The 26,647-nt window shown below is 34.9% G+C and overlaps 1 protein-coding gene across 1 annotated transcript in view; it reads left to right on the top strand.

Moving 5' to 3' along the window:
- The window catches only part of LOC150077204 (cell adhesion molecule Dscam1-like), a 386,288-nt gene that overhangs the window by 289,978 nt on the left and 69,663 nt on the right, over window positions 1-26,647 (top strand). Inside the window, exons 5-6 of the mRNA XM_090385678.1 lie at window positions 2,850-3,143; window positions 20,189-20,458. Of these exons, the coding sequence (XP_090241804.1) occupies window positions 2,850-3,143; window positions 20,189-20,458 (564 nt within the window). The remainder of the gene's footprint in view (window positions 1-2,849; window positions 3,144-20,188; window positions 20,459-26,647) is intronic.

The raw sequence follows: 26,647 nt of genomic DNA, 5'->3' as shown, positions 1-26,647 counted from the left end.
ATGTTTTGTCAGTTTTAACGAAGTTAAGTAAATTTGCCGAATTCATTCACAATTTACAAAGTTGTGTGTTGGTGAAACAGGTAGAAAGTTAAGATATTTCCAATTGAAGCCCTCAAGTAACTTCAACGAATAAAATCACGCAAAATGATTAATTGACTACCGAATAATGTCAAAGTGACTAGTCAGCCACCATTGGAAAAGCAGTTTGCCTACAGAGCCGGAGAATAATTACTTAAATACTATAAAATTGCCCGTGTTTTGTTTATATAAAAGTGAACGTATGTTCTGGATATTATTCGACAAGAAAGTGAGAACGGCTTCACATTTTCAAATCATGAAATTTTAGACCTAGCTTCGGATTCCAGTTCTGTTTTTTAAAATGTGTTTAAAAATTTTCTGGACACTTCTGGTTTCAGTTCTCCTCTTTAGAAGAAATCATGTGTGAGTGTGGATTCTTCCTATGCCACCGCAAAAAAAACTTTTCCCAATTTGTTGACTTCTCTGATATTTTAATCATCAAAAAATGAAATCTTTACTTTTTTTAAAATGATTTTCCTCTCCTTTCAATTAAAATGTGATCCATCTGCCCGCGCAGCAGCTGCACCACACAGTCCAAGTGAAGAAAATTTCGGCTGTGTACAGACGTTTAAACAGACAGATGTAAGTTATTTCTTATATTTTTAAGGAAACTAAATCATCTTTCCAAATTATTCGCAGCGTTTTATGAAATAATGTAATACTGTGTTGTTATTTATAATTAATAACACTTTTTATTTCTCTTTTTTCATAATTAATTCGCACGCAGGTTAGACACCTCTGCAGAAATTAGAATTAGAAAGTATAGAATCAGCTGTCTATAAACTTATCCGCATAATTTCCACATCGAAACAAGCGAATATGGTTCTACTTGTAGGACCATATTCGCTCTGAATTATGCTATCTCTCTGAAGTAGAAGATGCTATGTATACGCGTCCTTTTGTAGGGCCGACCGGGCTAGCCGAGTGGGTAAAGTACCTGCCCGGCAACCCAAAGGTCGCGGGTTCGATTCCCGCCTCGGGCTTGGATCAAAGTACTGCAAAAACCTTGGGAGGTGCAATATGGCCACAGAAGCCGATGCGCCAACAACTACCAAATCAAAAAAAAAAAAAAAAAATCCTTTTGTAGGGAGGAGGGGTTGTATGTTAAAGCTCCAAGTCCCTATTTTTACAGAAACAGAACGACGAATTCTAACACAATAAAGAATAGCGAAGTAGGTAGTATATAAGAAAAACAATGGCACACATTGCACGAGCATAGGGAAGGTACCTCTAAGCCTCTGGATCGATATACATATAAATAAAGAAAGCTGTTATTTATTGTAATATAGTTGAAAACAACGAAAGTCTAATCAGCTCAAATATTAATTTAGAGATTGTTATTGCTTTTAAAATGTAGATGTTAGAAACGTAAGGTACAAAAGAAAAGATGGCTTAAAAATCGGCACAAATAAGTATCAAATTCTTAAAAATATAATTTATTTTTCGCTACGTTGTCGGGAACTCCCGTGAGCATTTAAAATATTTATTTCTAGCTGCGAATTGCGATATTTCACTCGTAATAAAAATGACTTACTTCAAAACACAGAGATTGCAGCAATTCTTAACATTTTAATCAATGATATTATCGACTCGAGAAACAAAACGGAAGATAAATTCTGTAAGAAAAAAAAATGCTTTAGCCCTGCGTGTCGTAATTACTATTGGTAACCTCCAGGTGAACAGGAGAATTGAACAACGCGAGAGAGTCTCTTAGGAATAATAACAACGAATTTATTGCTTATGAAAATACATTAAACAAATCGTAAAGGATATTGTTACTTTAAGATCTAAGCAGATTAAACACACACAAGCGTGTATTTGCTATTTTATGGATATCGCTTTAATGGACACTGAATACACTCGCAAAAAAAGCAAAGAAAATTACGCAGAATTTGCTTAAAATTACATTACAAGAGGGTATGAAACACTATAGTTGTTATTCAAGAAAAATACATTGAATTCCGTTTTGGATTTTCCAGCATATTTCTAGGAGTGAAACTCAATATGCATGAATAAAATTTAGGGTTTAATAAACGAGATTACCTTACGAAGCCATTATTTTAAATTTATGTTGGAAAGGTAATCCTTTATAGCGGGTTAATAACTTAGAGAATTGCTTTTGTACTTTGTCTCTGAAGAAATTTCTGTTTAATTTTTCCCATGAGGCAGTTTCGTTGGAAATGGTGGGCTAAGTCCGTAGAGAAATCATGCTGATTAACTTGCCATAATAGGCAAGAAAATATCTTGTTTAATTATAATAGTTATAAAGATTTCTACAGAATCCGTTCATATTTACAGCCTTCGCTGAGGCAGTTCTAAATATTAATTATTTATCACCGCAGATTTAGATGGAGTGGATAATGGTGCGTTAAACAAAACTGGACTTAGCATCTACTAGACCTTTGCCATTTATTTTATCAATCCGCACTTTTTGTTATGCGCAAATGTCAAAGAGACAATGCCATTAGTGAGAGAGCAGAGCTTATGTTCTGTTTTCATACTTCGTTGAAGCCAAATCCAAGCTTACACTAAGAAAAATAGTCGTTTTTTTTAAAAAAATAAACAAATTTGATACTTTTAGTTGCAGTCAGGTTTATACAGCTTTAAGGACTTAGCATTTCAAAGATAAGCAGTGTCTCAAACATTAGTATCATACAGTTCTGGATATATTAAGTCCATTGTAAAGGAAAATGTATTTAGTATTCTGTATTTAACCAGTTATGGTGCTGTCTTCTTCGAGTAACCATAAGATAACGTTACTTCTATTGCAGAACCACACGGTCCTGTACCTCCAAGAATTATAAACTGGGTCAGGGATATCCACGCACAAGAAGGAGAAACTATATGGATTCCTTGCGCTTCGCATGGCTATCCCATTCCAACAACGAGGTGGTTTAAACAAGACGGCGGGATTTTAACCCTACTTCCCGTTGGGCACAAACAGTCAGTTATGGAAGGAACACTGGTCATTCATCGGACAGGAGTGCAAGACAGCGGAAAATACGTCTGCATGGTTAACAACAGCGCTGGAGAAGAACAAATTCAAACAACAGTCTCAGTAAGAGGTAAAGCATTTCTTTTTTTTAATTTACAAATATTTAGATTCACTTCGATGTTTTATTTTTATATTTTCCAAATCTTGCTTGCATTACTGAGCGACCCTTTCTGTGAATGCAGTGGATTAATTAAAATTCTGTCTCCTTAGAGGTAATGATTAAGGTCGACTGACTAAAATGAATCAGGAACCGGTTTCTAATTAAAGCAAAATATTTTCCTATCATAAAGTGTAGATCACCTCATTAAGAATTAGCGAATTCATTTTAAAAGGTTGATTGTATTTGCCGTTATTTTGTATTTGTTTCTAATTAAAATTTGTTCCCGATGCACTTAAATCATGCGGTTAATTTAGTCTTCCACAACGTAATTAAAGTATTGTTTTTAACATTACGTTTTCCTCGAAAACCGGTGCGTATTAATAGAAATTGTATTTATCTTAGCTGTTTTAGACATGGTGGGTTTGCCTCTTTTGTATATGTTCTGTTAAATTGTTTTGCTTTAACTAACGATCCCATTAAAGTTCCCTAACGATTAGATCACAATAATGAGACCACTTTACATCATTACAACCGGATTTTGGCTGTAATTCTCACTGGTGTTAGCAGCGAGTTTTCTGTTTTCCCCATCAGCTTGTCGTTGGTCCCTACACGCTATTAAATCAAAGTTTAACAATGTGGTGAGGCAGTTATTAGAATTCGTAATAACTGAAGTGTTGTACATCCAGCAATTTTATGCTTAAACAATTTCTGTAATTGGGAATTATATTATCAGTTGATGTAGCCAAGCTGTTTTTAAAAACTATACTTTATTTTCCATTAAACGTACTTAATTCGTATCTGTAAGAGTCTTTAGATAAACAAATGTTCATAAAATAATTAAACGCGTGATTTATATTGAAATAAGTAGATGATGAAATTGTTTAAATTTTAAAATTTCTTTGTAAATTATAAAAGAGTTTAATCAACTGAAAAATTAATTGTATAAGTAGGACATAACATATTCTCCAGTCTTCAGCAAAATAAGTTTGCTAGCAAGTGTATCCATTTATATAGTGGAGGCACCTTTGCAACCTGCTCCTCGGTATTCCACCACATATTTCAAATAAAAATGAACTCTCTATGAACTGTTTGAACTGAAATTTTTCGTAATTGGTACGCTTATTAATGTACAGCAAAATCCTGGTATTTTTTGCCTCTTTAGCTTTTAATAATACTAATATATAAAGTTATATTCTTTATTAAAGTAGGTATATAAAGTAAAGCACCCCTGGTCGGTTGCCAATTTCCTGTAGCTTTTCAGCAGGCCACGAAACAGCCATTCCTCCTCCTAAAATTTTTATGACCCTTCTCAAATATTCAACAAATCCTCTACAATCTCTATAATGTTTCACAAAATGTCTGTGTCTATCTCATCAAAAGCTTTCTTCATAATCCTTAAAAGCAATGTTCTCTTCTAGATTGCATTCTCGTTTTTCTGGATAATCTGTTTAAGATTAAAGTCGTTATCAATGGGCTAAGTTGAACTTCCTTTTATAAACTCTGATTCCTTGTGATAGGAATATTTCGAAAATATTACTTAATCTTTTATTCAGTGTTTTTGGTTAATATTTTATAACGAACTTTTAAAAGGCTAATACCTCAATATGTTCCACGATGTATAAAATCTCTTTTATAACGAAAATTATGATTGGAATTTAAGTAATGTTATTCTAGTCTTCTGCAGTAGAAGTAACATGAATATTTTTCTTTTTCAATCCTAAACCCCTGCATTGAAGAAGTTAAGAAGTATATCAGTGCTTTTTCAGTTACTTTCATAATTATGTCAGATTCCTCTTCTCTCTCAGGTTTTTAATTTAGGTTTAAAATGCTGGATATCACACGCTGTTCCTCCCTTCCAAGTTTGCCATCAATGTTACATGTTTCTTTTCTCTTTCCCTTAACTTCATTATGTTTTTTTACTAAACTGCTATTCCATTCTTCTTCTTCCACGACATAATCTCTCAGTTTCTTCCAGATATTGTCTTAACCTCGTCTGACACAGTTCTTTTACCATCAACTTCTCAAACTGTAAGCTCTGTGTACTCTTGGATTTAAGCATAAATTATTGTTCCCTTTTCTTCTAGCAAAGTATTTACCTTTATCTTAGCTAGGATGAGAATGTGATCAAAATATGTGTCGTATCTTTTGTTTTCTTGTGAATCTTCTACAGAAAACATTTTTAACTAGAACATAATCAGTTAAGAAAGAAAATTATTTTGCGCTTCAAGGTAATTTGTGTTTATCTTTTCAAGTAAGGTATTTTTGGTGTTTTAAGATTACTAAAAATTGGAGATTTTCACAGTTTTTGACCAGTGTAGTTTTCGAGCATGTTCCCCAAATATTCTTTCAAATCATTGTCTGTTTTCCTTTTCGTACATTTAAAATCTCGACTAATAATTAAATTATAAATTTTGCTAAATTTGGTTTGAATGTCGTATTTGGACATAACTCATTCTTCTCAGTTTTTTTTTTTTTTTTTTAATTTAAGAAAACTTAACAGCTTGAGAAACACAGACAGGAAAGACAGGAAGAGTTTCCTTCATTCATTGGGATTTGAAAAGAACCATTAATTTTTCAAACTCTTGTTCACTAAAAACACTTCTGATTGGACACAAGTATTTAGTAGGCTGAAGCGTTTTTCGTGGGAGCTTTGTGAAGAAGAGAAGGAGGGTTGGGACAGTGAGAACTGTCCATTACCGATCCTTGATTACTGGTCAAGGGAAAACCCCACTTTTATTACCTTCTGTTGATTACGGATATGGTTTTAGAGATTGAATAACCATTTTCTGAGAGAAACATTTGTTTGCTGCTATTTGAATACCTCGTTGGCAAACAGTGATAAATCTTGGATAACGTGGACTCAATGAAACATACACTGTATTTCAGTAGCTGGAAAAATCTGTATCTGCAGAGAAGAAATGAAGAACGAAGCAATTCTATGAAAATACACCTACAGTATATCATATTTATGAATTTCGCGTGTTCTGAGGTTGCTTTTCTTGTTTACTGGCCAAAAAATCTCGACTTTCTGTGCAACCTACTCCCGAGACTGAATAACATTGTGAAAAATGCCCATAAAATTGCTCACGTCACTTAAGGGATATCAACCGAGGCCTTTTACTCATGGCGGACAGGAATTATAGCCCGCGAAGGCACGAGAATGGAATACAGGAAGTAGAAGACACTCTTGGACTCCTCTCGGAAAAGCGAGAAGAGGCCTTTAAGATTAGAACTACTTTCTATCAAACTTGATCGGCCAGTAATTGCTTTTTATAATCCAAGGGTTTGTGGGGGATTGTAGATTTTTGATTTTGTGTATATATATATTTTATATTTATATGTTATTCGTATATATCCCTTTTTTTTTATATTTATCCCCACTTGCAAATCTGACTATTACTTTACAGAAAATTCCAAGTTCTAGGGGAAAATCTCCTTGATGTGTTTAATTCCCTTTGGATAGGCTTTTACTCAGAACAACAAAGAGACACACAACTGTTGTATAAAAAATCAGTTTATTGGACATTTTTACATAGATACATCAAACAAAGGAATTTTGTTAAACTCATGACCAAATAGATTTAATTTCATCTTCTTATAACAGAATGTATATGAGCAAGGTATTTTGCCTATTGAGTAAACTCAAGGAGGGCTATTTCCTTTACATAAATCATAATCAACTATCCCCTCTTTTAAACTAACAAAATGTTTCTACTTCCTTACTCCTGAGTTCAATTGACTTTCAAAAGAATCTATTAACATTCTCCTTTCATTACAAAACAATTCCTACTCCAAATTGATAAAGCTCCGATACTCTTAATTTCAGTATAAATCATTACTCTGTTTTCTAACAGATTATAGCCTACAACCTTCTCTAATCTAGGTAATTATTACTATCAAATTTCTACAATTAACTACTTGCACATTCGGGGGTTACTGACATCCGTCTATCCCCTTCCAAAATTCATACTTAGTCATTCACTTATTTAACCAAACATTAACAAGTATCAATCACTTCAAAAATTTTATATCTATTCCCTTCCAAAATTTATTTATATATATTGACTTTCCCTGGGTAATGTCCTTCAGTTCATACCATTCACTAACTTATTCATTACAATATAGTACTACTTATACATATGTGTTCAATCAAAAGTTCTGATAAATTGGTTATCGGGTGTCTATAGTCGGTGTGATGGTGAGAGTACTTAAGCAAACTAATCACTTACTTACATAACTTGGCAGACTTCACGGTACATCCTTCTCTAAGCGAGTATGGGATCTTTTCTATCTGGGTCGCATCTCACAATCACTGGGGGAGTTCGACATAAGATACTGGATTCCTTCTTGGGTACCTTTTATTTCTTACGAACGCATCATTTTCATCTGATCAGAATGGCTGTACTCTTTTTGTCCGGCTTCGGATTTCATCAGCTCCAGCGTAATTGCTCTCAGAAATATCAGGCAATCTCGTTCCTTCATAATGGAGTTGACTCCTTCTCATCTACTTTAAGGATCTTGAAAAATTTTCCCCCTTTTCTATGGCACGTGTTCATCTCTCACTTCGAAACTCAGTCTACTTTTGGCTGACTGTCTGACCGACTTCTGCACCTCAACTTCATCTTTCCACTTACTCGACTGCCTCTCTCACTAACTTTTTAAATCAACGACTTAACTGTTCACTTAAAGCTTATCTACCCCTCTTTCTGACTACACATTAAAACTTAGCCACTTTTCTCCACCGGCTACTCTATCTAAAGAAACTCATTCCTCTCTTTTCTTCTCCAACTCTCATCTTACTGCCCCACTCACTGACACTGACCCACTCTTTTTCTGTCTGTCTCCATCCACAATTTTTCTTCCGAGTTTGTCACGCCTTCCTACAGTGGTCTCTACCAATCCCCTCTATCTTTTTTCCATATTTCTTCTTTAATTCGTTGGTAGGTCAGCCAGCCCTGTAGCACGTGATTCACAATACCCCTCTCCTTTTTTTTATTTCCCACCTGTTGACATCCGTTGAGCTCTTTCATGTAGGCCGAATGTATCAAAACAACTCCTCCTGTGTCCTCACAGCTTGTCTCTATAGCACTTCAGAAAAACCACAAATGTGTCACTGGAGACTATCGCGTCTATTTTTAGAGGCTTGTGTGTGCGTTTTGCCGAATGCGTTTCCGGTGTGTGACCCCTCATAAACTTTAAGTTGTTTGTTGCGCCGAACCTCCTGCTGGGCTTGCTATAGTATTTTCCGTCAGATTTCTGTTTTAACGGATGTAAAGCTAATTTTTCTGTTTTCGTTCCATTACCCTTTCCCAGGACAACTAATTTTGCTCTGCCAGTGTTATGTAGGAAATTTTACAATAGGAAATTTTTTTTTTTTTTTAATAATTTCAGCCCCTACCAGAATAAATTAATTAGATTTCAAAACTGCAGATTTTATTCCTATATCTCATTAATGGCAAGAATCTAAAAAGGAAAACTAACTTCCGAAGTCTAAAAAAAAATATTTTATTTTTTTGTAAGATTTTCAGATCTTACAGGTTCAAGAATCACACTCTGTCAAGATAATTATCAGCATTTCAATGATAGAAAGTGTTTAACATCTGGAATTATTTCAGCCTATCTTCAGGGCTTACAATGAATATGTCCAAAATTGAAGATGGTTTGGCTTGGTGTCTATGTTAAGCTCAAAGCAACTAAGACTATGAGGCATTATTATGTTGTGTCTGTAACTGAGTGTATACTTCAGTTTCTTTAACGTTTTCTGGCCGTACAAACCCTAGTTTCCTGGAGAAAAACTAGGATTTTACATCCTATCGCTCATCTCGCTCTGTGTTAGCCATTCAATCGTTCTGTGCATCTGTGGACAAATTTGCGACCTTTCGTATTTCTTAAGACGGTTATAGAAATTTGGGTTGTATTGCTTGAAAGTGTTGCTACGAGTGTCCAATTCTTTAAATATTGTTTGACCACCAGTTCGGGCTTAATATGGAGCGTTGAAAATAACACTTGTTTCTTGGAACCATGGTTTTTTTTTCACATTTTGTTCTCCAGGCTGCAGTTGAATTCTGACAGACCATTCTCTTCTCCAATAGTGCTGATCTGCTGCCTGCTCTTCCAAAATCAAAGAAAAAAAAAACAACTTTCTAAAATCGCTTTGCAAATCCAGAAGGGACCTCAGCATCTTGGAGTCTCCGTGGATACCCCATTTATACTGGTCATGTTTATTGATGGACATATATTCTCATTGTGAAGCAGCGGAGCTTTCAGATTTTTACTGCAAGTCTGAAAGCTCTTTTACTCCTGAGTTGCGACCAATATAAAATCGTTGTAATTACCATTCAATCAAAACAGTATCACAGAGAGTTGTAAGAGTGTGAAAACGTGCATAAGTGACATGTCTTTTTGTGGCAGTCGTCAGGATGACTCTCTTTAACGTATAGTAAAAGGCAGACTCGTATACTTACGAAACCACAAAACCATCCATCGTGGTCACCGACAGGCGTTCGAAAATAGGCTTCCTATGCACTGAGAAACTTGGTGCAACTAACAATATTATGCTTAATTTGCTTCGGATCTATATAATATCCATCAGCATAGCACAATATAGTTTTAAGAAAAACTGATAACCCTGTATAGCACATTTTTCTGATTTTCTTTTACTCGAAGTCATCTTATTCTGTCATACATTTTATTACGCATACCAGACAGAACGAAAGAAAAACTTTCAGAGCCCTGCCTGAAACATTCATTATAAAAGTAATGTCATCGCGTTAAAGATCGTGATTTCATTTAAAAAAACTGAAAGAATGTAGCAAGTCTTTCCTTGGAGAATTACAGCAGTTACTTTTCACTAACCATTCGCTAGGAGTGTATTCGTCAAACAAACTGCGGCATTAACAATTCAGAAATCATTTGAATAAATCCACATAAATATTTGAAACTCATCAAACTAAGAATGTTTATTCACATATGTTACTCCACACTTTTAATTACCCTTTTAAAAGGACTTATCTTCTTTTAAACTAGAGTACGTGTATTTAGAAACTATTCTCTTCAGATATCTCTTGTATCCGAAATGATGTTGAATCTACTTACAGAGAGTAATACCTTATTGAAAATCAAATATACGAGCGTGTTCTAGATAGACCGAGCTAGTAGATAAGACATATAAAGCGTCTGAATAGTTTCTTGGCAATTTAAAAATGCGGTTAGTGGTGTGTGTAGTAGGATTTAGTTTCCATCGTATACCACGAATTTAAAACTGCAACAGTTCCGAAATAGTTCAGAAAAGAAAAATACACTTTAACTTTTAATCTTTTATTTAAGATAAGAAATGACAACATATTTCTTTAATGTAACTCTAAGCTACATCTGAAGGTGAATAAGATACGAGTATTTAAAAATAAACAGTTAAAGTCTTCAAACATAGTCTTTAAGTTCCTTTGGTACTATTCAGCGTCATGAAGATTTGTTGATAAAGAGCGCAAACTCCGTTTAAATGCTGTCCCACAGTGCTGTTTTTAACCTGATATCCTTAGCAGTTTTATTTAAATTATTTCTCTTCGGTTCCTTTTAGTTTAAAAATTTTAGTTCTACATGGCTTTACTAAAATAGAATTTATATGAAAAAGTAGTGTGTGTGTAAATTGTGGTACCAAGCATATAATTTTAAAAATCATTAAATTTAAAATAAATTAGATTATAAATATTCCATCATGGTATTTAAAGTAAGAAATCCATTAGTAATATATTTAATTATTTTACTATTTATGAACTTACCTGTCTAATCTAAATTGTTTATCTTCGGTTCCTTTTAGTTTTAAAATTTTAGTTCTACATGGCTTTACTAAAATAGTGTGTAAATTGTAGTACCAAGCATATAATTTAAAAAATCATTAAATTTAAAATAAATTAGATTATAAATATTCCATCATAGTATTTAAAGTAAGAAATCCACTAGCAATATATTTACATTTTTTTAAAAAATGTATTTAATTATTTTACTATTTAAGTTAAAATTATTGCTATTATGAACTTACTTGTTTAATCTGCCTAATTTGAATAGTTTCTCCTCGATTCATTTTAGTTCTACATTGCTTTACTAAAATAGAATTTATATGAAAAAATAAGGTGTGTGTAAGTTGTAGTACTAAGCATATAATTTTAAATATCCCATTATAGTATTTAAAATAATAAGCCTATTCTTAATATATTTACTATTTTAAGAATATTTAATTACTTTTACTATTTAGTTTAAAATGGGTTATTAAATATGAACTTACCTGTGTGCTCCAAAGGAACCAATGAAATCAATTTTATTAAAATATATTCAAATTATACTTGGCAAATATTAAAGATATTTATGTTATCAGTGAAATTACATAAGCTCTTAACAACTAATAATTATACAAAAACTAACGCTGTTAATTAAACAAATAAATATGATTAGTCAATAGTTAATATCTGAAAATCCATTATTTAATCTGGGAATTTGAAAACTTTAATAAAACGTGTTAATTATTCCTTATTTTCACTCAAAAATAAATGAGTGACTTACTGGAAACTTCTTGCTAAATATAGTGAATAATAAGAAGGCACTCCGGTGTGGTATTTTTTTTTTTTTTTTCGCAGACTTCATGATTACTTCGCGAAGTAGAACGAACCTATTTAAGTCTGCTTAAATGTCCTATTTACACGGCGTCGGTGCATTTTGAAGGGAAATACTTTTCCTTTAACGACTAAAGGGATAAAATCATTTGAAGCAGAGAAGTACTCTGTATAAAATCAATAAAGCTATTTTCGCTAAGCCCAGAATTTCTTCTCTTGCTTCCTTAAAAGGTTATTTTAATTTCCTTGATGGTGGGAAAAACGGTAATATGTGCAGTTGGTATTGGGCTACAGTGAAGATATTAAATATCTTTCGTTTTTCTTTAGTGTCTTAAGTCGCTTTCATTACAGGATGGTCGTTAAAAACTATAAGAGCGCGTATGTTGCTAATCAGATAAAATCAAATCTGTCAACATTAGAACCTTTTGGAGTGGATTCGCCAAAATTGAGTGTTTTTTAGATTTAATACCGAAAGGAAAATTAATGAAATTTATTTAGTGATTAATGAAGCTATATTAAATTTGCGGATTTGGAAAATGACTTTGGTTATTTTAATTCTTTCTATAAATATTGCGGCATATTTCTTTTAAGAAGAGTTATAGTTTGTTGGATAGATGATAGAACTACCTGTTAATAAACGCAACGGGGTTTTATTTATGACGTTTCTGATTTTACGTCCAAACCTTCAATGATAAATTATTCAAGAACATGCCAGTACCTGTCCCTTTCTTAGGTAGTAATATTTGGGAATTTTCTTTCCATCTTTAAGTTTGCACATATTTCTTTTCAAATAACTACCCTCGGAGGTATCAAAGAACTACTTTAGACGTGCGTTATGATTTATTTAAAAATAAATAAACCTCCAAGGCTCAACACTCCAAGTATTAAAAGAAAAATTCAATAACGTCTGAAAAAATAAGTTTTGCTGGTTGTTTCCTGAAGATCGGGATTTTCAGTCAGTTTGCCCATCAGAAAAGAAGAAACAATAACAATATTAGCAAATTTAATCACAGTTTCTAATGTTGTAATATGATTAGTCCTTGCTTGATCTATTTCTTTGTTATTCTTGATTTTAAAACATTAAAGTAATACTGTTATATATATATATATATATATATATATATATATATATTAGAAACTTTGTTTTCTCTGGTTCAAAACAGGTATATCACATAAACAAAATTATAAGAAAAACCTACAAACAACATAAGTTAATAGTGGACTTGATATATAAAATATGAATAGTACGCCAAAAATGAAACTGAAGATATGTGTTTAAATATGTTAGGAAAAAATACATAGAATTTCTGTCTAAAGATAATACAAGAGTTAGCCAAATCCTTTATTATAGCGTACTTTGAAGAGCAGTTTCGATTTACATCCAAGACGAATATCTAAAAAATAAAATAAATAGCAATGGAAAAAGTAGCCATCTCTTTAAAGAATTACATTAGTTAAGAAAAGTAAGAGTAAACGATTTTAAAGAAAACACCAGCAAATTCTTATTTTAAATAATATTACTATCATATCAAAAACTAGCAAAATCTTATTAAATTTCTGGGTTTAAGTGAACTTACTATCTTAATATGTAAATAGAAAAAAAAGATGTGGCTTAGGTCTCCCAAACTGTGTGGAAACCACCACAATTTACCACCATGAGTTGCCTAAGTGCTGCACTATAAAGCAGCAGATCTTCTCCAAAGCGATATGTTGAAACTCTTTGAATGTTACGTATTTGTATTATTGTATAATCCTCTTCAGACCAACCAAACGTTTTTGTTATCTCAATTGTGAGAAGCTAGATTATGAATGAAAATTTGTGGGGATTTTTGAAGCTTATTTATTACATATATGTTATCTATCCCCTTGTGATTAGTTCCCCTTCAGAATAACTCCCCACTTGTGCATCTGACTATTAACTTCACAGAAAATTCTAGGTTCAAGAGGAAAAGCTTTTAGATGTATTTAATTCCCTTCGGATAGGCTGGTACTCAGAAGAACAAAAAATACACAAAAGTTATATATAAAATTCAGTTTATTGTACATATTTGCATTAATACATCAAAACCAAAATGATTAAACCCAAACATATGACAACATGATCTAGTCTCATCTTCTTATATATATATATATATCTTAATCATGCATCAGTTAAAACCATTAATAACAATAGCAATCCCGTTCAATTCCCTTCTGTATACATTCAATCCTGCATCATTTAAAACCATCAATAACAAAAAATCGATCCCTTTCTATTATTTCCTATATATATTGATCATGCATCAATTAAAACCATTAATAACAAAATATCAATCCTCTTTCTATTCTTTCTTACATAATTCAATACTTATTAACTTACTTATCACAATGATTATTAACATGTATCACTCACTTCTAATTCTCATCCAAGACATATTTAATTGCAGCCTATCAAGCAATTATAAACAAGGCATCAATTACTTCAAATATTTTATATATATATGTATTCCCTTCCAAAATTATTTATATATCTATTAACGTGCCCTGGCTAATGTCCTTCAGCACATATCCTAAAATAACCTACCCTTACAACTGAGTAATTCTTATACACAGTATCTTTTAAAAGTCCTGCTAATCAAATTTCGGGGTTCCTACAGTTCTTTGTGTGTATGAGAATACTTATGTAACTAGCCACTTACTTAGTTATCTTGGAGGCTCTGCGGCATGGCCTTCATCTTTCTCGCACTGAACAGCAGGTCAGTTCCGTCTGGAATGCATCTCACGAACCTTGGAGAGTTCGACAGGAGTTTTCGGGTTTGCTTCTTGGGTTTCGAGTACCTTTGCTCCTAAAAAAAAAAAAAAAACGATTCATTTCATCTGGTCAGCACGTTTGTTCTCCCTTCGGTCCGGCTCCGGATTCTATCAGCTTCAGCTCCATTATCTCCTGGGCATCAGACATCTTGTTTATCCTACAATGAGCTAACTTCGCCGTATTCTGTTTTCTCAACTATTTTAGTTGCCTTCTGCTCTTTACTGAACTCTGTAAAAAAAACTCTGAACTCTCTTTACTGAAACAAAACTGTGTCTGCTACTGGCTGACGGATTGACTAACTGCTACATCTTAACTTGATCCCCTTTCTTCTCTCCAACACTAATTTATACTACAACTACTCAACTTACTGACACTGACTGACTATACCATCTTAAATTGGTCAGCACTTGCTCAACTCTGCCCGACTAAACCATTTTAACTCACACCGCCAAAATCTCAACTTTGTGTCTTTGGCTAACTCATCTTCAGAAACACCGACAAAAAACCTCAACTCTGTCTGGTAAACCATTTTCACTCACCCCACAAAAATCTCAACTTTTTGCCCATTTCCAATCCTTTCACTGCCTTTTTCCTTCATCTTACTCCCGATTTCGCCACGCCTATTCTCAGTGACTCCTTCCAATCCTGTATTCATTTATGAATTCTTCTCATTTGATTTGTTAGAAGGCCTATACTCACCTGCCCAGTAGCACGTGTTACCATACACCCACTTTTTACAATTCTACCAGATTTTCTCCCATACAGTGTACCCTTGGATGTTTGCCGATCATCTAAAAAAAAACAATTTTCCCCTCTCATATAACGCCTTTGTCCCTGTAGCGTTTTAAAACCACGAAAATCACATCTGACCACAGCACCTATATTTGGAAACTTATGCGCTGATCAAGAAACCACTTCCTGTTTACGACTGACTTTCTCTACGAAGTTCGACCCCCGCGCATAAACCTTGATCTGTCTGTTGTTGTTTGGACCCATGCTGCTTTGCCGTAGTTTTCTCTTTGTTGTTCCCGAGTATAACGGAAGTTGATGGCTAATGGCTCTGCTTTTATTACTTACTACCCATTAAATTTATATTCCATGCTGAAAATTTGTTATTATTGAAATCAGATGATATTACTTCTTATTCACTAGCAACAAGAGCTCCTATTTCTTAATTAATAAAAACAAACTTATTATTATTTTTATTCTGTAAGATTTTGAATCTTACAAATTCATTAAGGCCATGGAGAAAGAATAATAACTGCTTATTTTTAATTCTTATTTATTTTGTTTATTTTTAATTCTTATTTACAGCTGCCATACTTTCAACGAAATTTAAGATTCGTGGTTGGACTTTTTTACTTTCTTTATTTTATATTTATTTAATATTTTGCTTTTACTTTTAATTTGTAATACTAAGGCAGAACCATATAAAAAAAATGCAACTCATGAAATGAAAGGATGAAAGGCTGCCGAAATCCAGAAATTAAAGTTGTTATTAGAAAAGAAGGTACACTATTAACTGAATTGTATATATCACCAAGGGGCAGAAAGATGCCGATACTGACTCTGTCTGGTCCCACGCTTTATCAGTGTCAAAGGCATCCTATCGATATAAGCCAAATATATAAAATATGATCTAAGATATTAAACTTTTTACGGGCCTTCCTTATTTCGATATTGAACTGTGCGATTTTGTTTCTATTTTTTCACTGTCAATATTTCTTCGGGATCACTCAAAAATCAGTTAATCTTTCGGCTACCCTTGAGTGCCACACAGAAACCAAGGTCATCTAAAGATATCTCATATATTGGAAGCCAACGTAAAAGAAAATATTTATCACTGATACGATCCACTTAAACTTTTTACGTTTTAGAGATTCTTAAATGCCTTTAAATCTAGACTGTAATTATCCAATCACAGGCAGATGGAGTAGTTTCTTCCAACCGAAGTCGGATAGATATAGTTGCATGTGATAAACCAAAGTACTAATGAATCAGCCAACTAACCCCTTTAAATGTATCTTTCACGCATGACATCCAATCAATACACGACTGCTATCTTCGTTGTTTTGTCTGTTTTCTTGAATATGTTTCCTTTACTGGTCTAAAGCTATCACAAGCTGAAATGAATTTATAAAAACATAAAATAGTGTCTAATGGGGTGGAGATGGAAGACTGATTACGGAAGGCTTTTATGGAAACCTTAAAAATATCAGCGAGACTAGAGGTCTCGCTGATATTTTGGTTTCTGCTTTTAGTACTCTTATTTACTGATTGACCTCTGAAGCTTTTCAGAAAACAAAATAATTAAAAGAATTTTGTACATATTAAAAGTTGTGGTTTGTGTATATTAAGAACAGGCTTTTATGATTTATCCTCAGTAGCAGAATCGTTTTAGAAAGTAAAAGTGAGCGATTGGCAAGAAGGAAGTCCAAAATAATGAAAACCCTCTGAAAAATGGACTAGAAGGAAGTCTTCTCGTTTCTTACAATAAGAGAAATTTTGGACAGTTGCCAGTACAGATACGGTAAACGCATTGGCAGGATATACCTCTTTTATTCTCTCTTTCACCATCCTGTCTGAACCTTCAGTCTCTTTGCTAATTTGTTTTGGATGAAGCCATTTCCCTTGGAGAGATTCCAGTACCGGAACCTTATAGCGGTTGCTTTCAATAAACTAACTTGGACACGGCAGTTCTGAAACAAAAGACTGGAGCGGAGTTAAAAGTATTTCGTTTAATGTCACAAAAGTCTTGAATTAAAAATAAGAACTAATAAAGTAATAAAATAGATGCGAACGTGAGCCTGCCACAAATCAAGGGGTTTGTATCTTAGACTTTATTCGCAAACTGATTTTACATTAGCATATCACCTACAGTGGATGAAACGCAGGTGAGGACTACAAGGATTACTCGATGTGTTATGTTCAATGTTTCTTGAATATGGTCCGAAAATATCTAAAAAGTATGATAAAAAAACATAAATTGAGGTTATGTCAGAGTATCAAAGACTCCAGAGGATAATAAAATAATTTTCTCTCTATCAAGAAGTATCGTAAGTTTGACCGGTCATGCTTTGAAAAACCTGTGGTCCGATTAACTGAATCACCAACAATACTGCTCCAGACGTTAATAGAGAATTGCTCTTGACGGTGTTTATCTTTATATTATGAAGATTTTCTTTCGTTAGTGGTTCCATCAAGCAGAAAACTCGCTTAATCAGCAAACAATATCCAATTCGCAAAATTAGAATCTTTGGCATTGGCAGAGCTTTCTCATCTGCTTGAGCCAATCACTGTACTTTTTGCAGTTGAAATGGAGTACAATTATTCTTTCAGAGAAATGAGCCAAACAGACGTGCTGGGGCGGGACCTTAAAGCATTACCAATTTGTCAGATCCTAGTCCGCGGATTGTTTTGTTCCGTGTCAAGAACTTCAACGTCTTAAAGGTAAGCTTGGTAATGCCACAGTAAGCTCCGTCGTCCTGGTAGTATTGCAGCTTGACGAAATATACTAATTTCTCTCAAACGCTACAAATCAAACATTATCCTATAGAGATACTGGAAGTCATAATCCCACTGCTTAAAGAAATTTTACGACCACATTTGTACTGTGTTCAAGTATGGAGACATATGAAGAAAGACATCGAGCTTCTTGAAAGGGTCCAAAGACGAGCAACTCGCATGGTGAGATGGGCAAAAAGGCGACCATGTGAGGAAAGACTCCGTATATGTGCGCTACAGTGCTTAGCAACCAGGCACCTCAGAGGTGACCTGATTGAGGCTTATAAGGCTCTAAGAGGGATTAGTAAAATGAACAAAGGGGGAATTTTGACTGTTATAGAGAATTCCTGAACTTGGAGGCAAAAATTCAAATTACAGGGAAAGAATTTTAAACTGGATCGTAAAAAGTTTAAGCCAGCAAGTTATTGATTGCCGGAACAGGTTGCCTTCACAGGTAGTTGATACTGACAGTTTGAATAAATTTAAAGGTAAAATGGAACTATGTAAAGGGGAAGCAAATAATTTATTTTTACGGGCAGTGTAGCAAAAACCTGTGGCTTCCTTGCACTATCTGGCTATTATTACTAAATGGTCACAATTGGAAATCTCATGTTAGGAAAGTTTTCATTCCTCTTGCCAATGAGCAGAACTCCATACAGACTGTGGTGCTTTCCGTTATTTATGAAGAGCTTTCCTGTCGGCGAAGCTGCAGTTGTAATCATTGCTTCATCAATGCTCTGGACCTTCATGTGATAATTATATTTTTTTGCAACAGCGAATAATTTTTTAGAGTTTAACCTTCTGGTTAGTAGTCAATGTCTAGGTCTATTTGCACAGATAGCATACATTCCATGCCCTCTTAAGTAGTACAGTTGGTCTAATCACCGTCCTCTCACGCTGGATAGAATGATGCGAGGAATTTTTATGGGCCTTTTTTCACAACTTGGTTGTGTTAGTTGGTCTCAGATTGAGGGTAGCGTGGTACTTCTCCCGGAAATTCGCCGCTCTGCGTTTGTACCATCCTGGTACAAGCGCAGAGCGGCGCGCCCGTTACAGTCCGCAGCTCCATACGCGAGGTGCATGTCGGCCAGTTCAACGTTTGAATACTCGTCCATCCTACTGCCTCGGGAACCGGTTCGCAAATGCTGACTTCCAGCGGGATCGCTGTTCACGCGACCTCCCGTTTAACGTCCTCTACCGCATGACGAAGGCATTTCGGACCCTGCAATGCTGTGTGATTCCGATTCGTCTTTGTGCCCCCTACACCTCCTGCACGTTTGTCGCACTGGTAGTGAATCACCCTGTATATGTGGTTCAATATGGTATAAGTCGCTGATGTGCCAAACCCCATGAATAACAACAAGATTACATTGACTGACCCTTACCATGAATGGTATCTACACAATAACACGGCTGGTTTGTCTTTTTGGACTGAAACTGCTTAGGCAATAGAAGAATGAAACAGAACTCAACTACATTACAACAATAGTGTTTCTTGAGTGGTTGCGCACGCTCCGAGTTCGAATCGATGTTCTTGCAAACTACTCTGATCATACGTAGCCACCCTGGGAGTATAAACAGAAATGTATATCATTTATAATTATAAAGAGTTGAATATTTGGTTCACTAGAATCAACCGCATATCGAGACTAGTGCGAGATCAGCAGAGCTATTTGGAGCCGAAATGAAGAAGGAATGTTTTTATAGATACTTCTGATGATAACTTTAAAATAAAAATATTAGATTACTCCTTAGTTTCTGCGCATGGAAAATAGATAAAAGCAGATTTTCAGCATTCATAAAAAGTGCGTGAAGAGATTCCCATGCTGCTTCTGTCGCTGGAATAAATTTTTTTTTTAACTTGACATATTTTTCAATGTCTTTAAGTATACCTTTCAAAATAGACGGGAAGAAATCCGATGTGATTACCCTTAGAGCGACTCGATGCATGATGTTTAAGTTATAACTTTCATTGTGTGCATGGCTCCACTTCCATGCGCGTGACTTTTATACTTCATCCAATATTTATGCAATAAAGCGATACTATTTCTTTCTTAAATGAAAGAAACGAAAAAAAAAAAAGGTCTTACCTTTCTTGCTTAATATTTTTCCAGCTCAACTTAAAGCGTCCGTTTCGCCGTCGGAGCTAACCGTGACGGTTGGTACGTCGCTCGTGCTCACGTGTCAGGTCAGCGGTTCACCGATTCACTTTCTGGAATGGAAGAAAAACACCAGAGCGCTGCAGATGGATAGTCGAATCAAACAACAAAGTAATAATGTTCTTGAAATTTCTCCGGTGTCTATAGGAGATGAAGGCATTTATCAGTGTTTTATCTACAATGTCGACGAATCTGCTCAAGGTAGTGCTTCGGTTAATATTCAAGGTAAGATAATTTATTCTTTTAAATTAACGCTTAAAATAATTCCAGAAATGGCATAAATTAAGCGTTACAGTTCAATGCTCTTGCAATTTACTGGAATAAGCTTATCGAAAATACAATGAAAAGTGTATGTTATATAGGAGAGCGCCCGGCATAATAGGATTTCTTGAAGAAAAAATCCAAGAATTGAATAGGTCGTCGCAAGCCAATTTAAGGGCATCTAAGATCTCGTAATTTAATATTTATTGAATTCTTTTCCCGAGGGATTATTTGAAAGAAAACAGTGTGCATTATTAAAAGCAGATCTTTAGATATTCTGAAAACATTCATTGAATGAGGATTCGAAGTTAATTGAGTTAACGAAAAAAGCTTGTCTTTAATCAATAAAATGTAAGCCAGATTCCACCATTTTTTTTAAAATAGTGAAAAGAGCGTGTTATATCACTCAGGAAGACCTATAAGTTTGTTGTTTTTGTTTGTAATAGGGTTTTAGGCACATCGGCAGCTTGGGTTATATGTCTATAAATTGCGTGTATTCTGCGGTCGATTTGCAGACCAATAAGAGTCGAAAGAAATCATAAAAGGAAATTTCACTCTATTGAGTATTCCACTGTGCAACAGTGAATTTACTGTTTATCAGCCAGGTGGGAAGGAGCAGCAGTGCGTAGCACACGCTTCTTGATTAGACCGGGGTTCGAGCCCGTCACCACCAAATACGGAGGATGCGGAAAGGTCAGGGAATGACTACCGCATATTCCCGGAGCAATATGGCCTTAGTTGCTAATGCTCCTAAAAAAAAACCAAATAACAATAACAATACTGTTTATCATTCTGACAGCTGAGAAAATCATTTCTTCTTATTGTTTCACAGAAATAAATTACCATAATTTAATAACATACTATCCTCTAACGTGACATTAAGAAAATCAGTCTTAGAGAGAACTTTATATTTCTGCAAGATTTCTGTGTAACTGGAACAGATACAGAAGCTGGACATCTTCTGTCCTGATATACCAAAACAATTTGTTATGAGGACTAGCAATACAATTTGGTCACCTCGATTTAGCTTCCAGTAGCTGTTTCATAACTCTTCAGAGGAGTCAAACTATGTTCAAATCACACCTCTGGACTCTACACAGTATTTTCCCCCAGAAATTTATCGTCAAGTTATGTGACATCCGGGCTATGTTCTAATCCTTTGTTAGGCATATATTTTTTTACACGATTGCCAAGAGCATTGTAAAAATATTGATGAATTTGAAGTACCAGATTAAGTCATCAAATGCAGACATTGTAAGGATAGCAGAGACGTGGTGTCACTTGGGCTTAAGCGATGCTGAATTTGAATATGGGGAGTAAGAAAGGTAGACAGGATAAGAGGGGTTATGCTCTTAGTTAAGAAGCATATTAAATCTAAGACAGTGCATCCAGTCGACATGGGTAACCAGTGCAATGCTGAGTTAGTTTGGGGTAATACGTATAAACACTGGGATAACAAAATCGAGAGTAGGAATGTGTTATAGGCCTAATGACTATGATGGCCTATAGAACATTCGATCGAATGGGCCAGCAAATAAGAAAATCGTATAATGGGGGATTTTTAACTTTTCATGTGTTGATTGGTCACTCGCACACTATCAAGACTTTTGTAGATTTCTTGGATGACTGTTTTCTACATCAGCATGTCAGAGAGGCAACAAGAAGGAGTAACATTCTTGATCTGATTCTTCATGCATTAAGCACTACATGTAAAAGACCCACTGGATGGCAGAGACATCCAGTGGGTCTTTTAAAGACAACTACAGTCAACGGCAAAAGGAAAGGTTTTTGCTTTTTTAAAGGCGACTACAGTGGTCTCAGAGTTTGTTAAACTCTGTTCATTGGGAGCAACTGATAATGTTACCAACAGCAAATTCTAAATGGAAAGCATTCAGGGAAGTCATCATACAAGCTTCTAGTCTCTTCATACCAAGAAGTACTGTTAAAAGCTTAGACCGAAATGGATGTCGGATGAACTATTGAGACACGTGGCAGAGAAGAAAACTACATGCGATGTATATAAATTATCAGGTGATTCAGAAGCAAGCCTACGATAGATATAAATTAGTCTGTAATCAAGTCACAAAAGACTTTAGGCAAGCTAAGGCAGATTGCAAGGAAAAGCAGAAAAGACGCCTATGCTTATATTAACAGTAGAAGGAAAGGATTTAATAACATTGGGCCACTTGGTGACTATAAGTTAACTGTTGACGACCCTGCTAATGCTGTAGACAAATTGAATAGGTATTTCCCATCTACATTCGCACGAGGAATTCTTTATGGGAGGGGATGCCAAAAGTTTATCAAACTTGAATGGGGAACTAAATGACTTTGTGATAGCTGAAAGGAAAGTGGAAGAGGAATTCTTGAAGTTGAACATAAAAAAAAATTCAGCTGGGGTGGATCTATCCAATCACATTGAGAGAGGCAGAAAAGGTAAGCAAGCCTTTAGCCATAATATAATTATGAGGGCATCCTTAGATTCAGGGGCGGTCCTTATGGACTGGAGATATGCGAATGTATCCCCAATTCATAAAGGGAATCAAAAGGTGATATGCGTAATTGTAAACCTCTGTAGCTGAGTGGTCAGGAGTGGGAGTGCAGTAGCACACACTCTTTGAGTAGACCGAAGTTCAAGCCCCTGACTGCTAAATATGGTTGATCTGCCAACCCGCACTGGACCAGCGTGGCAGATTATGGTCCATTTCCCTCAACATGAATTGTTGAGGAGGCTTCCATCCTCAAGTGGATTGATAATGGCTTCGGTTTTCCTTTTTCTTAGTCTAACATGTATCCCAATGAAAATAATGGAGTCACTGGTTAAAGAAGTAATGCAGGACCATCTGGACAGGAATGCAATTATACTGCAGACACAGCGTAGATTTGTTAAGGGGCGGACTTTCCTAACGAATCTAATAGATTATTATGATGCAGTGTCCAAGGAACTGGATGCAAAAAAATAAGTTTGATATCATATACTTGGATTTCAAGAAGGCTTTTGATGCTGTTGCACATAAAAAACTGCAATATAAACTGGAGCAATGTGGAATTTAGGGCAAGTTACTGCTATGGATAAAGGGATGGTTTAATGAAAGAAGGCAGAGTCTATCAATCGGCACTGCTCTTCGTAGACTAATGTTATTAGTGGAGCCTCTCAAGGTTCAGTATTGGCCTATTGTTGTTTTCAATATCTGTTAACGATACTGATGAAGGTATATCAGGCTGAATGTTTGAATTTGCAGATGCTACAAAGGTTGCCAGGGTGGTTAATGACAGTCATCAGGGTGAGCTACTGCTTGTTGCAGTACCTCACCCTGTTGTAGAAAAATTGGGTCGGTGGACTGAGAAATGGCAGTTGATGTTTAACATTGGCAAATACATGGTACTGCATATGGATAGCAGTAATCCCAGAGTTAGTCATCAACTGTGGGGTAGTACGCTCAGGGTAGTGGAAAATGAAAAAGACATGGGTGTAATTGTGCAGTCAAGTATGAAATTCTCTGAATATTAATGATATACAGAAACTTTGATAGCAGGGATAAAGAGGTGAATATCCCTTTTTAGAAGGTAATGGTTAGGCCTCACCTCTTTTTAGATCTGGAGGTCTCACTTTAAGACGGATGCAGAGAAGGGCAACCCGATTGGTGAAGGGAACAAAAGGCAGCTTCTGGAGACTAGGCACCTGCATGGTGATCTGATTGTGGTGTTTAAGGAATTGAATGGATTCAGTAAGCTGAATTGGAATTCTTCCTTTTGCTGAAACTGCACACGAAGGCCATAAATTTAAGTTAAGGACGATTGCCGCATAGGTGTGTGGAAGTTTGCCTTCAGCCAGTGGGTAGCTGAAAGTTCGAACAGGATTCCATCTTTTGTTGTGAAGTGGATGGTTTGAATAAATCCAAGGAAGAACTAGACAGTTCCTTGGATGGCATGGATAAGATAAGTATGTAGGTTTTTTTTTGGCTGATGCTATATAAGCTTGCTTTCTTGCATCATTTTCCACTACTTTTTCGAACAATGTCCGCATCATTCTGATATAGGTGAGGCTGTACCCAAAAGAGTTCCCACAATACCGGTTATATTGTGAATGGAATCGCTTTGCTTTTGTCATATGTCAAGTCAGTTTCGTCTCTCTCTTGTTTGGACTGCGTAGCGATTTGTCGCCATATTACCCTCTTGTGTGACTTGGGACGTTGCAGTGTTGTTTATCATTGCGATTGGAAGATGTGTAAGATATGGGAAATAAATTACAGAGACTTGAATTTATTAAAAAAAAATCACTAAAATATTTATCCGCATAAAAGCATTAAAGCATTTATAGAAAATTAAATCTACTTTATATGTAAATAAGATGGAATTTAAAATGCATTTTGTTGCTCAGTTCGTTTTATTTTGCTATAAAGGGATGCTTTAGTAAAATTAGGAAATGAATTAAATAAGCCACATTACATTTTAGAAAATTGCTGTCTGGTTTAAGTAGACTACCATCCTGTTTTTAATGAAAATGTTGGGTCTCCTTTTAAATTAAACTCTGAAGCGTTATAACAAAAAGAAAACGTCTGTGAAAAGATGAAATTGAATTTTTATGCGTACTTTATATTATTACTTCTATACTTTGTTTGTTTAAACGATTCGTTATACATTTGTAATAAGTAAATTGAGAATTGGAATGAATTATTTTCATAAAAAATTAAATTTAAACGCACCGCCGATTTAAATTCAAATCGTTACAATGGAGTATTAAATATGTTGCATATTTCTAGAATTCTAATATAAGTGAATATAATTATAAATTACTTTTGTATATATAACTATATAAATAAAAAAACTCCTTCAAGCAGCATACCACAGTGTGTACAAGATGTTACGATTTTACACACGATCGAATCTCCACATACCCACCATAATATTTCAGTAATAATCAAAATGAGGCATTGTGTTCTCCATAGCTGCCTTCAACAAGTTCTGATGGATTGTTCACCACTTCTCGATGGATTGCGTCTTTAAAATTTTGAAAGAGTTGTAGGGAAATTCCTGTAAAGGAGTTAAGTTGAGCAACTTTGCCGGTCATAGATGTGGAAAAGTGCGTGAGCTTTGAGTGGTTCAAGGCCAGTTCAAGGCCAAAAAAATACGATAATGTTCTTCTATCTCTCCATTTAGCTGTCTCAGAGTATAAGTAGAAAATCTATTTTAAAATGGCGACTGAAAATTTGTCCTTCCTTAAAGGTTTTTCGTAGCAACTGTTTGAATAAATATAATCTTATTTCTCCATAATTAGTATTAGTATTTTAGTATTAGTAACGGCCGTATGGTGCAAGAAAGCCTATGGCTTATGCTGCACCAGCCAAAAAAAAAAAAAAAAAAAAAAAAATCCGAACAAAACAATGATAAAAACAAAAATTAAATAAATAAATAAATAATAATAATTAATAAATAAATAAAAATAATAAAATGAAATAAAAAATAAATAAAAAGGAAATTAATCCTATCATCCTATGCGCTTCCCTTACCCGAAAGTACTATCCAGATGACCTTTGAATTTCCCCAAACCGTCGGCCTCTACCACCCATGAAGGCAACTTATTCCAGTACTTTATAACTCGCTGGCTAAAATAAAACTTCCTGCAGTCCAATCTAAACATTTCCCCCCGTAACTTGAATTTATGTCCCCTAGTTCTAGCATCATTTATAATCTTGAAAATTTTGTCCTCATTCATTTTACTGATGCCTCTCAGAGCCTTAAACACCACAATCAAATCTCCTCTAAGGTGTCTAGTTTCCAAAATCTGCAACCCACATATTCGAAGTCTTTCTTCATAAGGACGCCCTTTTGCCGATCTCACCAGGCGAGTTACCCTTCTTTGCACCCTTTCAAGAAGCTCGATGTCTTTCTTTAGGTGCGGTCTCCATACTTGAACACAGTATTCCAAGTGTGGTCTAACATAGGCCTTATATAATGGGATTATCACGTCCCTATCTCTACTTGCAAAAGTTCGATAGATCATCGATAGGACACCATGGGCCTTTCTTGCAACCTGTTTACAATGCTCAGAGAATTTCATGTCTGACCGTATCGTAACACCCAAGTCCCTTTCCTCCAGTACTGGGTTTAGTTGAACTCCACCAAGTGAATAAGTTATTTTGGGATTACTGT

Source organism: Mastigoproctus giganteus, chromosome 12 (assembly GCF_048544385.1).
Source record: "Mastigoproctus giganteus isolate SK-2022 chromosome 12, ASM4854438v1, whole genome shotgun sequence".
NCBI classification, from domain to species: Eukaryota; Metazoa; Arthropoda; class Arachnida; order Uropygi; family Thelyphonidae; genus Mastigoproctus; species Mastigoproctus giganteus.
The sequence above is the reverse complement of the archived record's forward strand: the minus strand, read 5'-3'. Positions and strand labels throughout refer to the sequence as shown.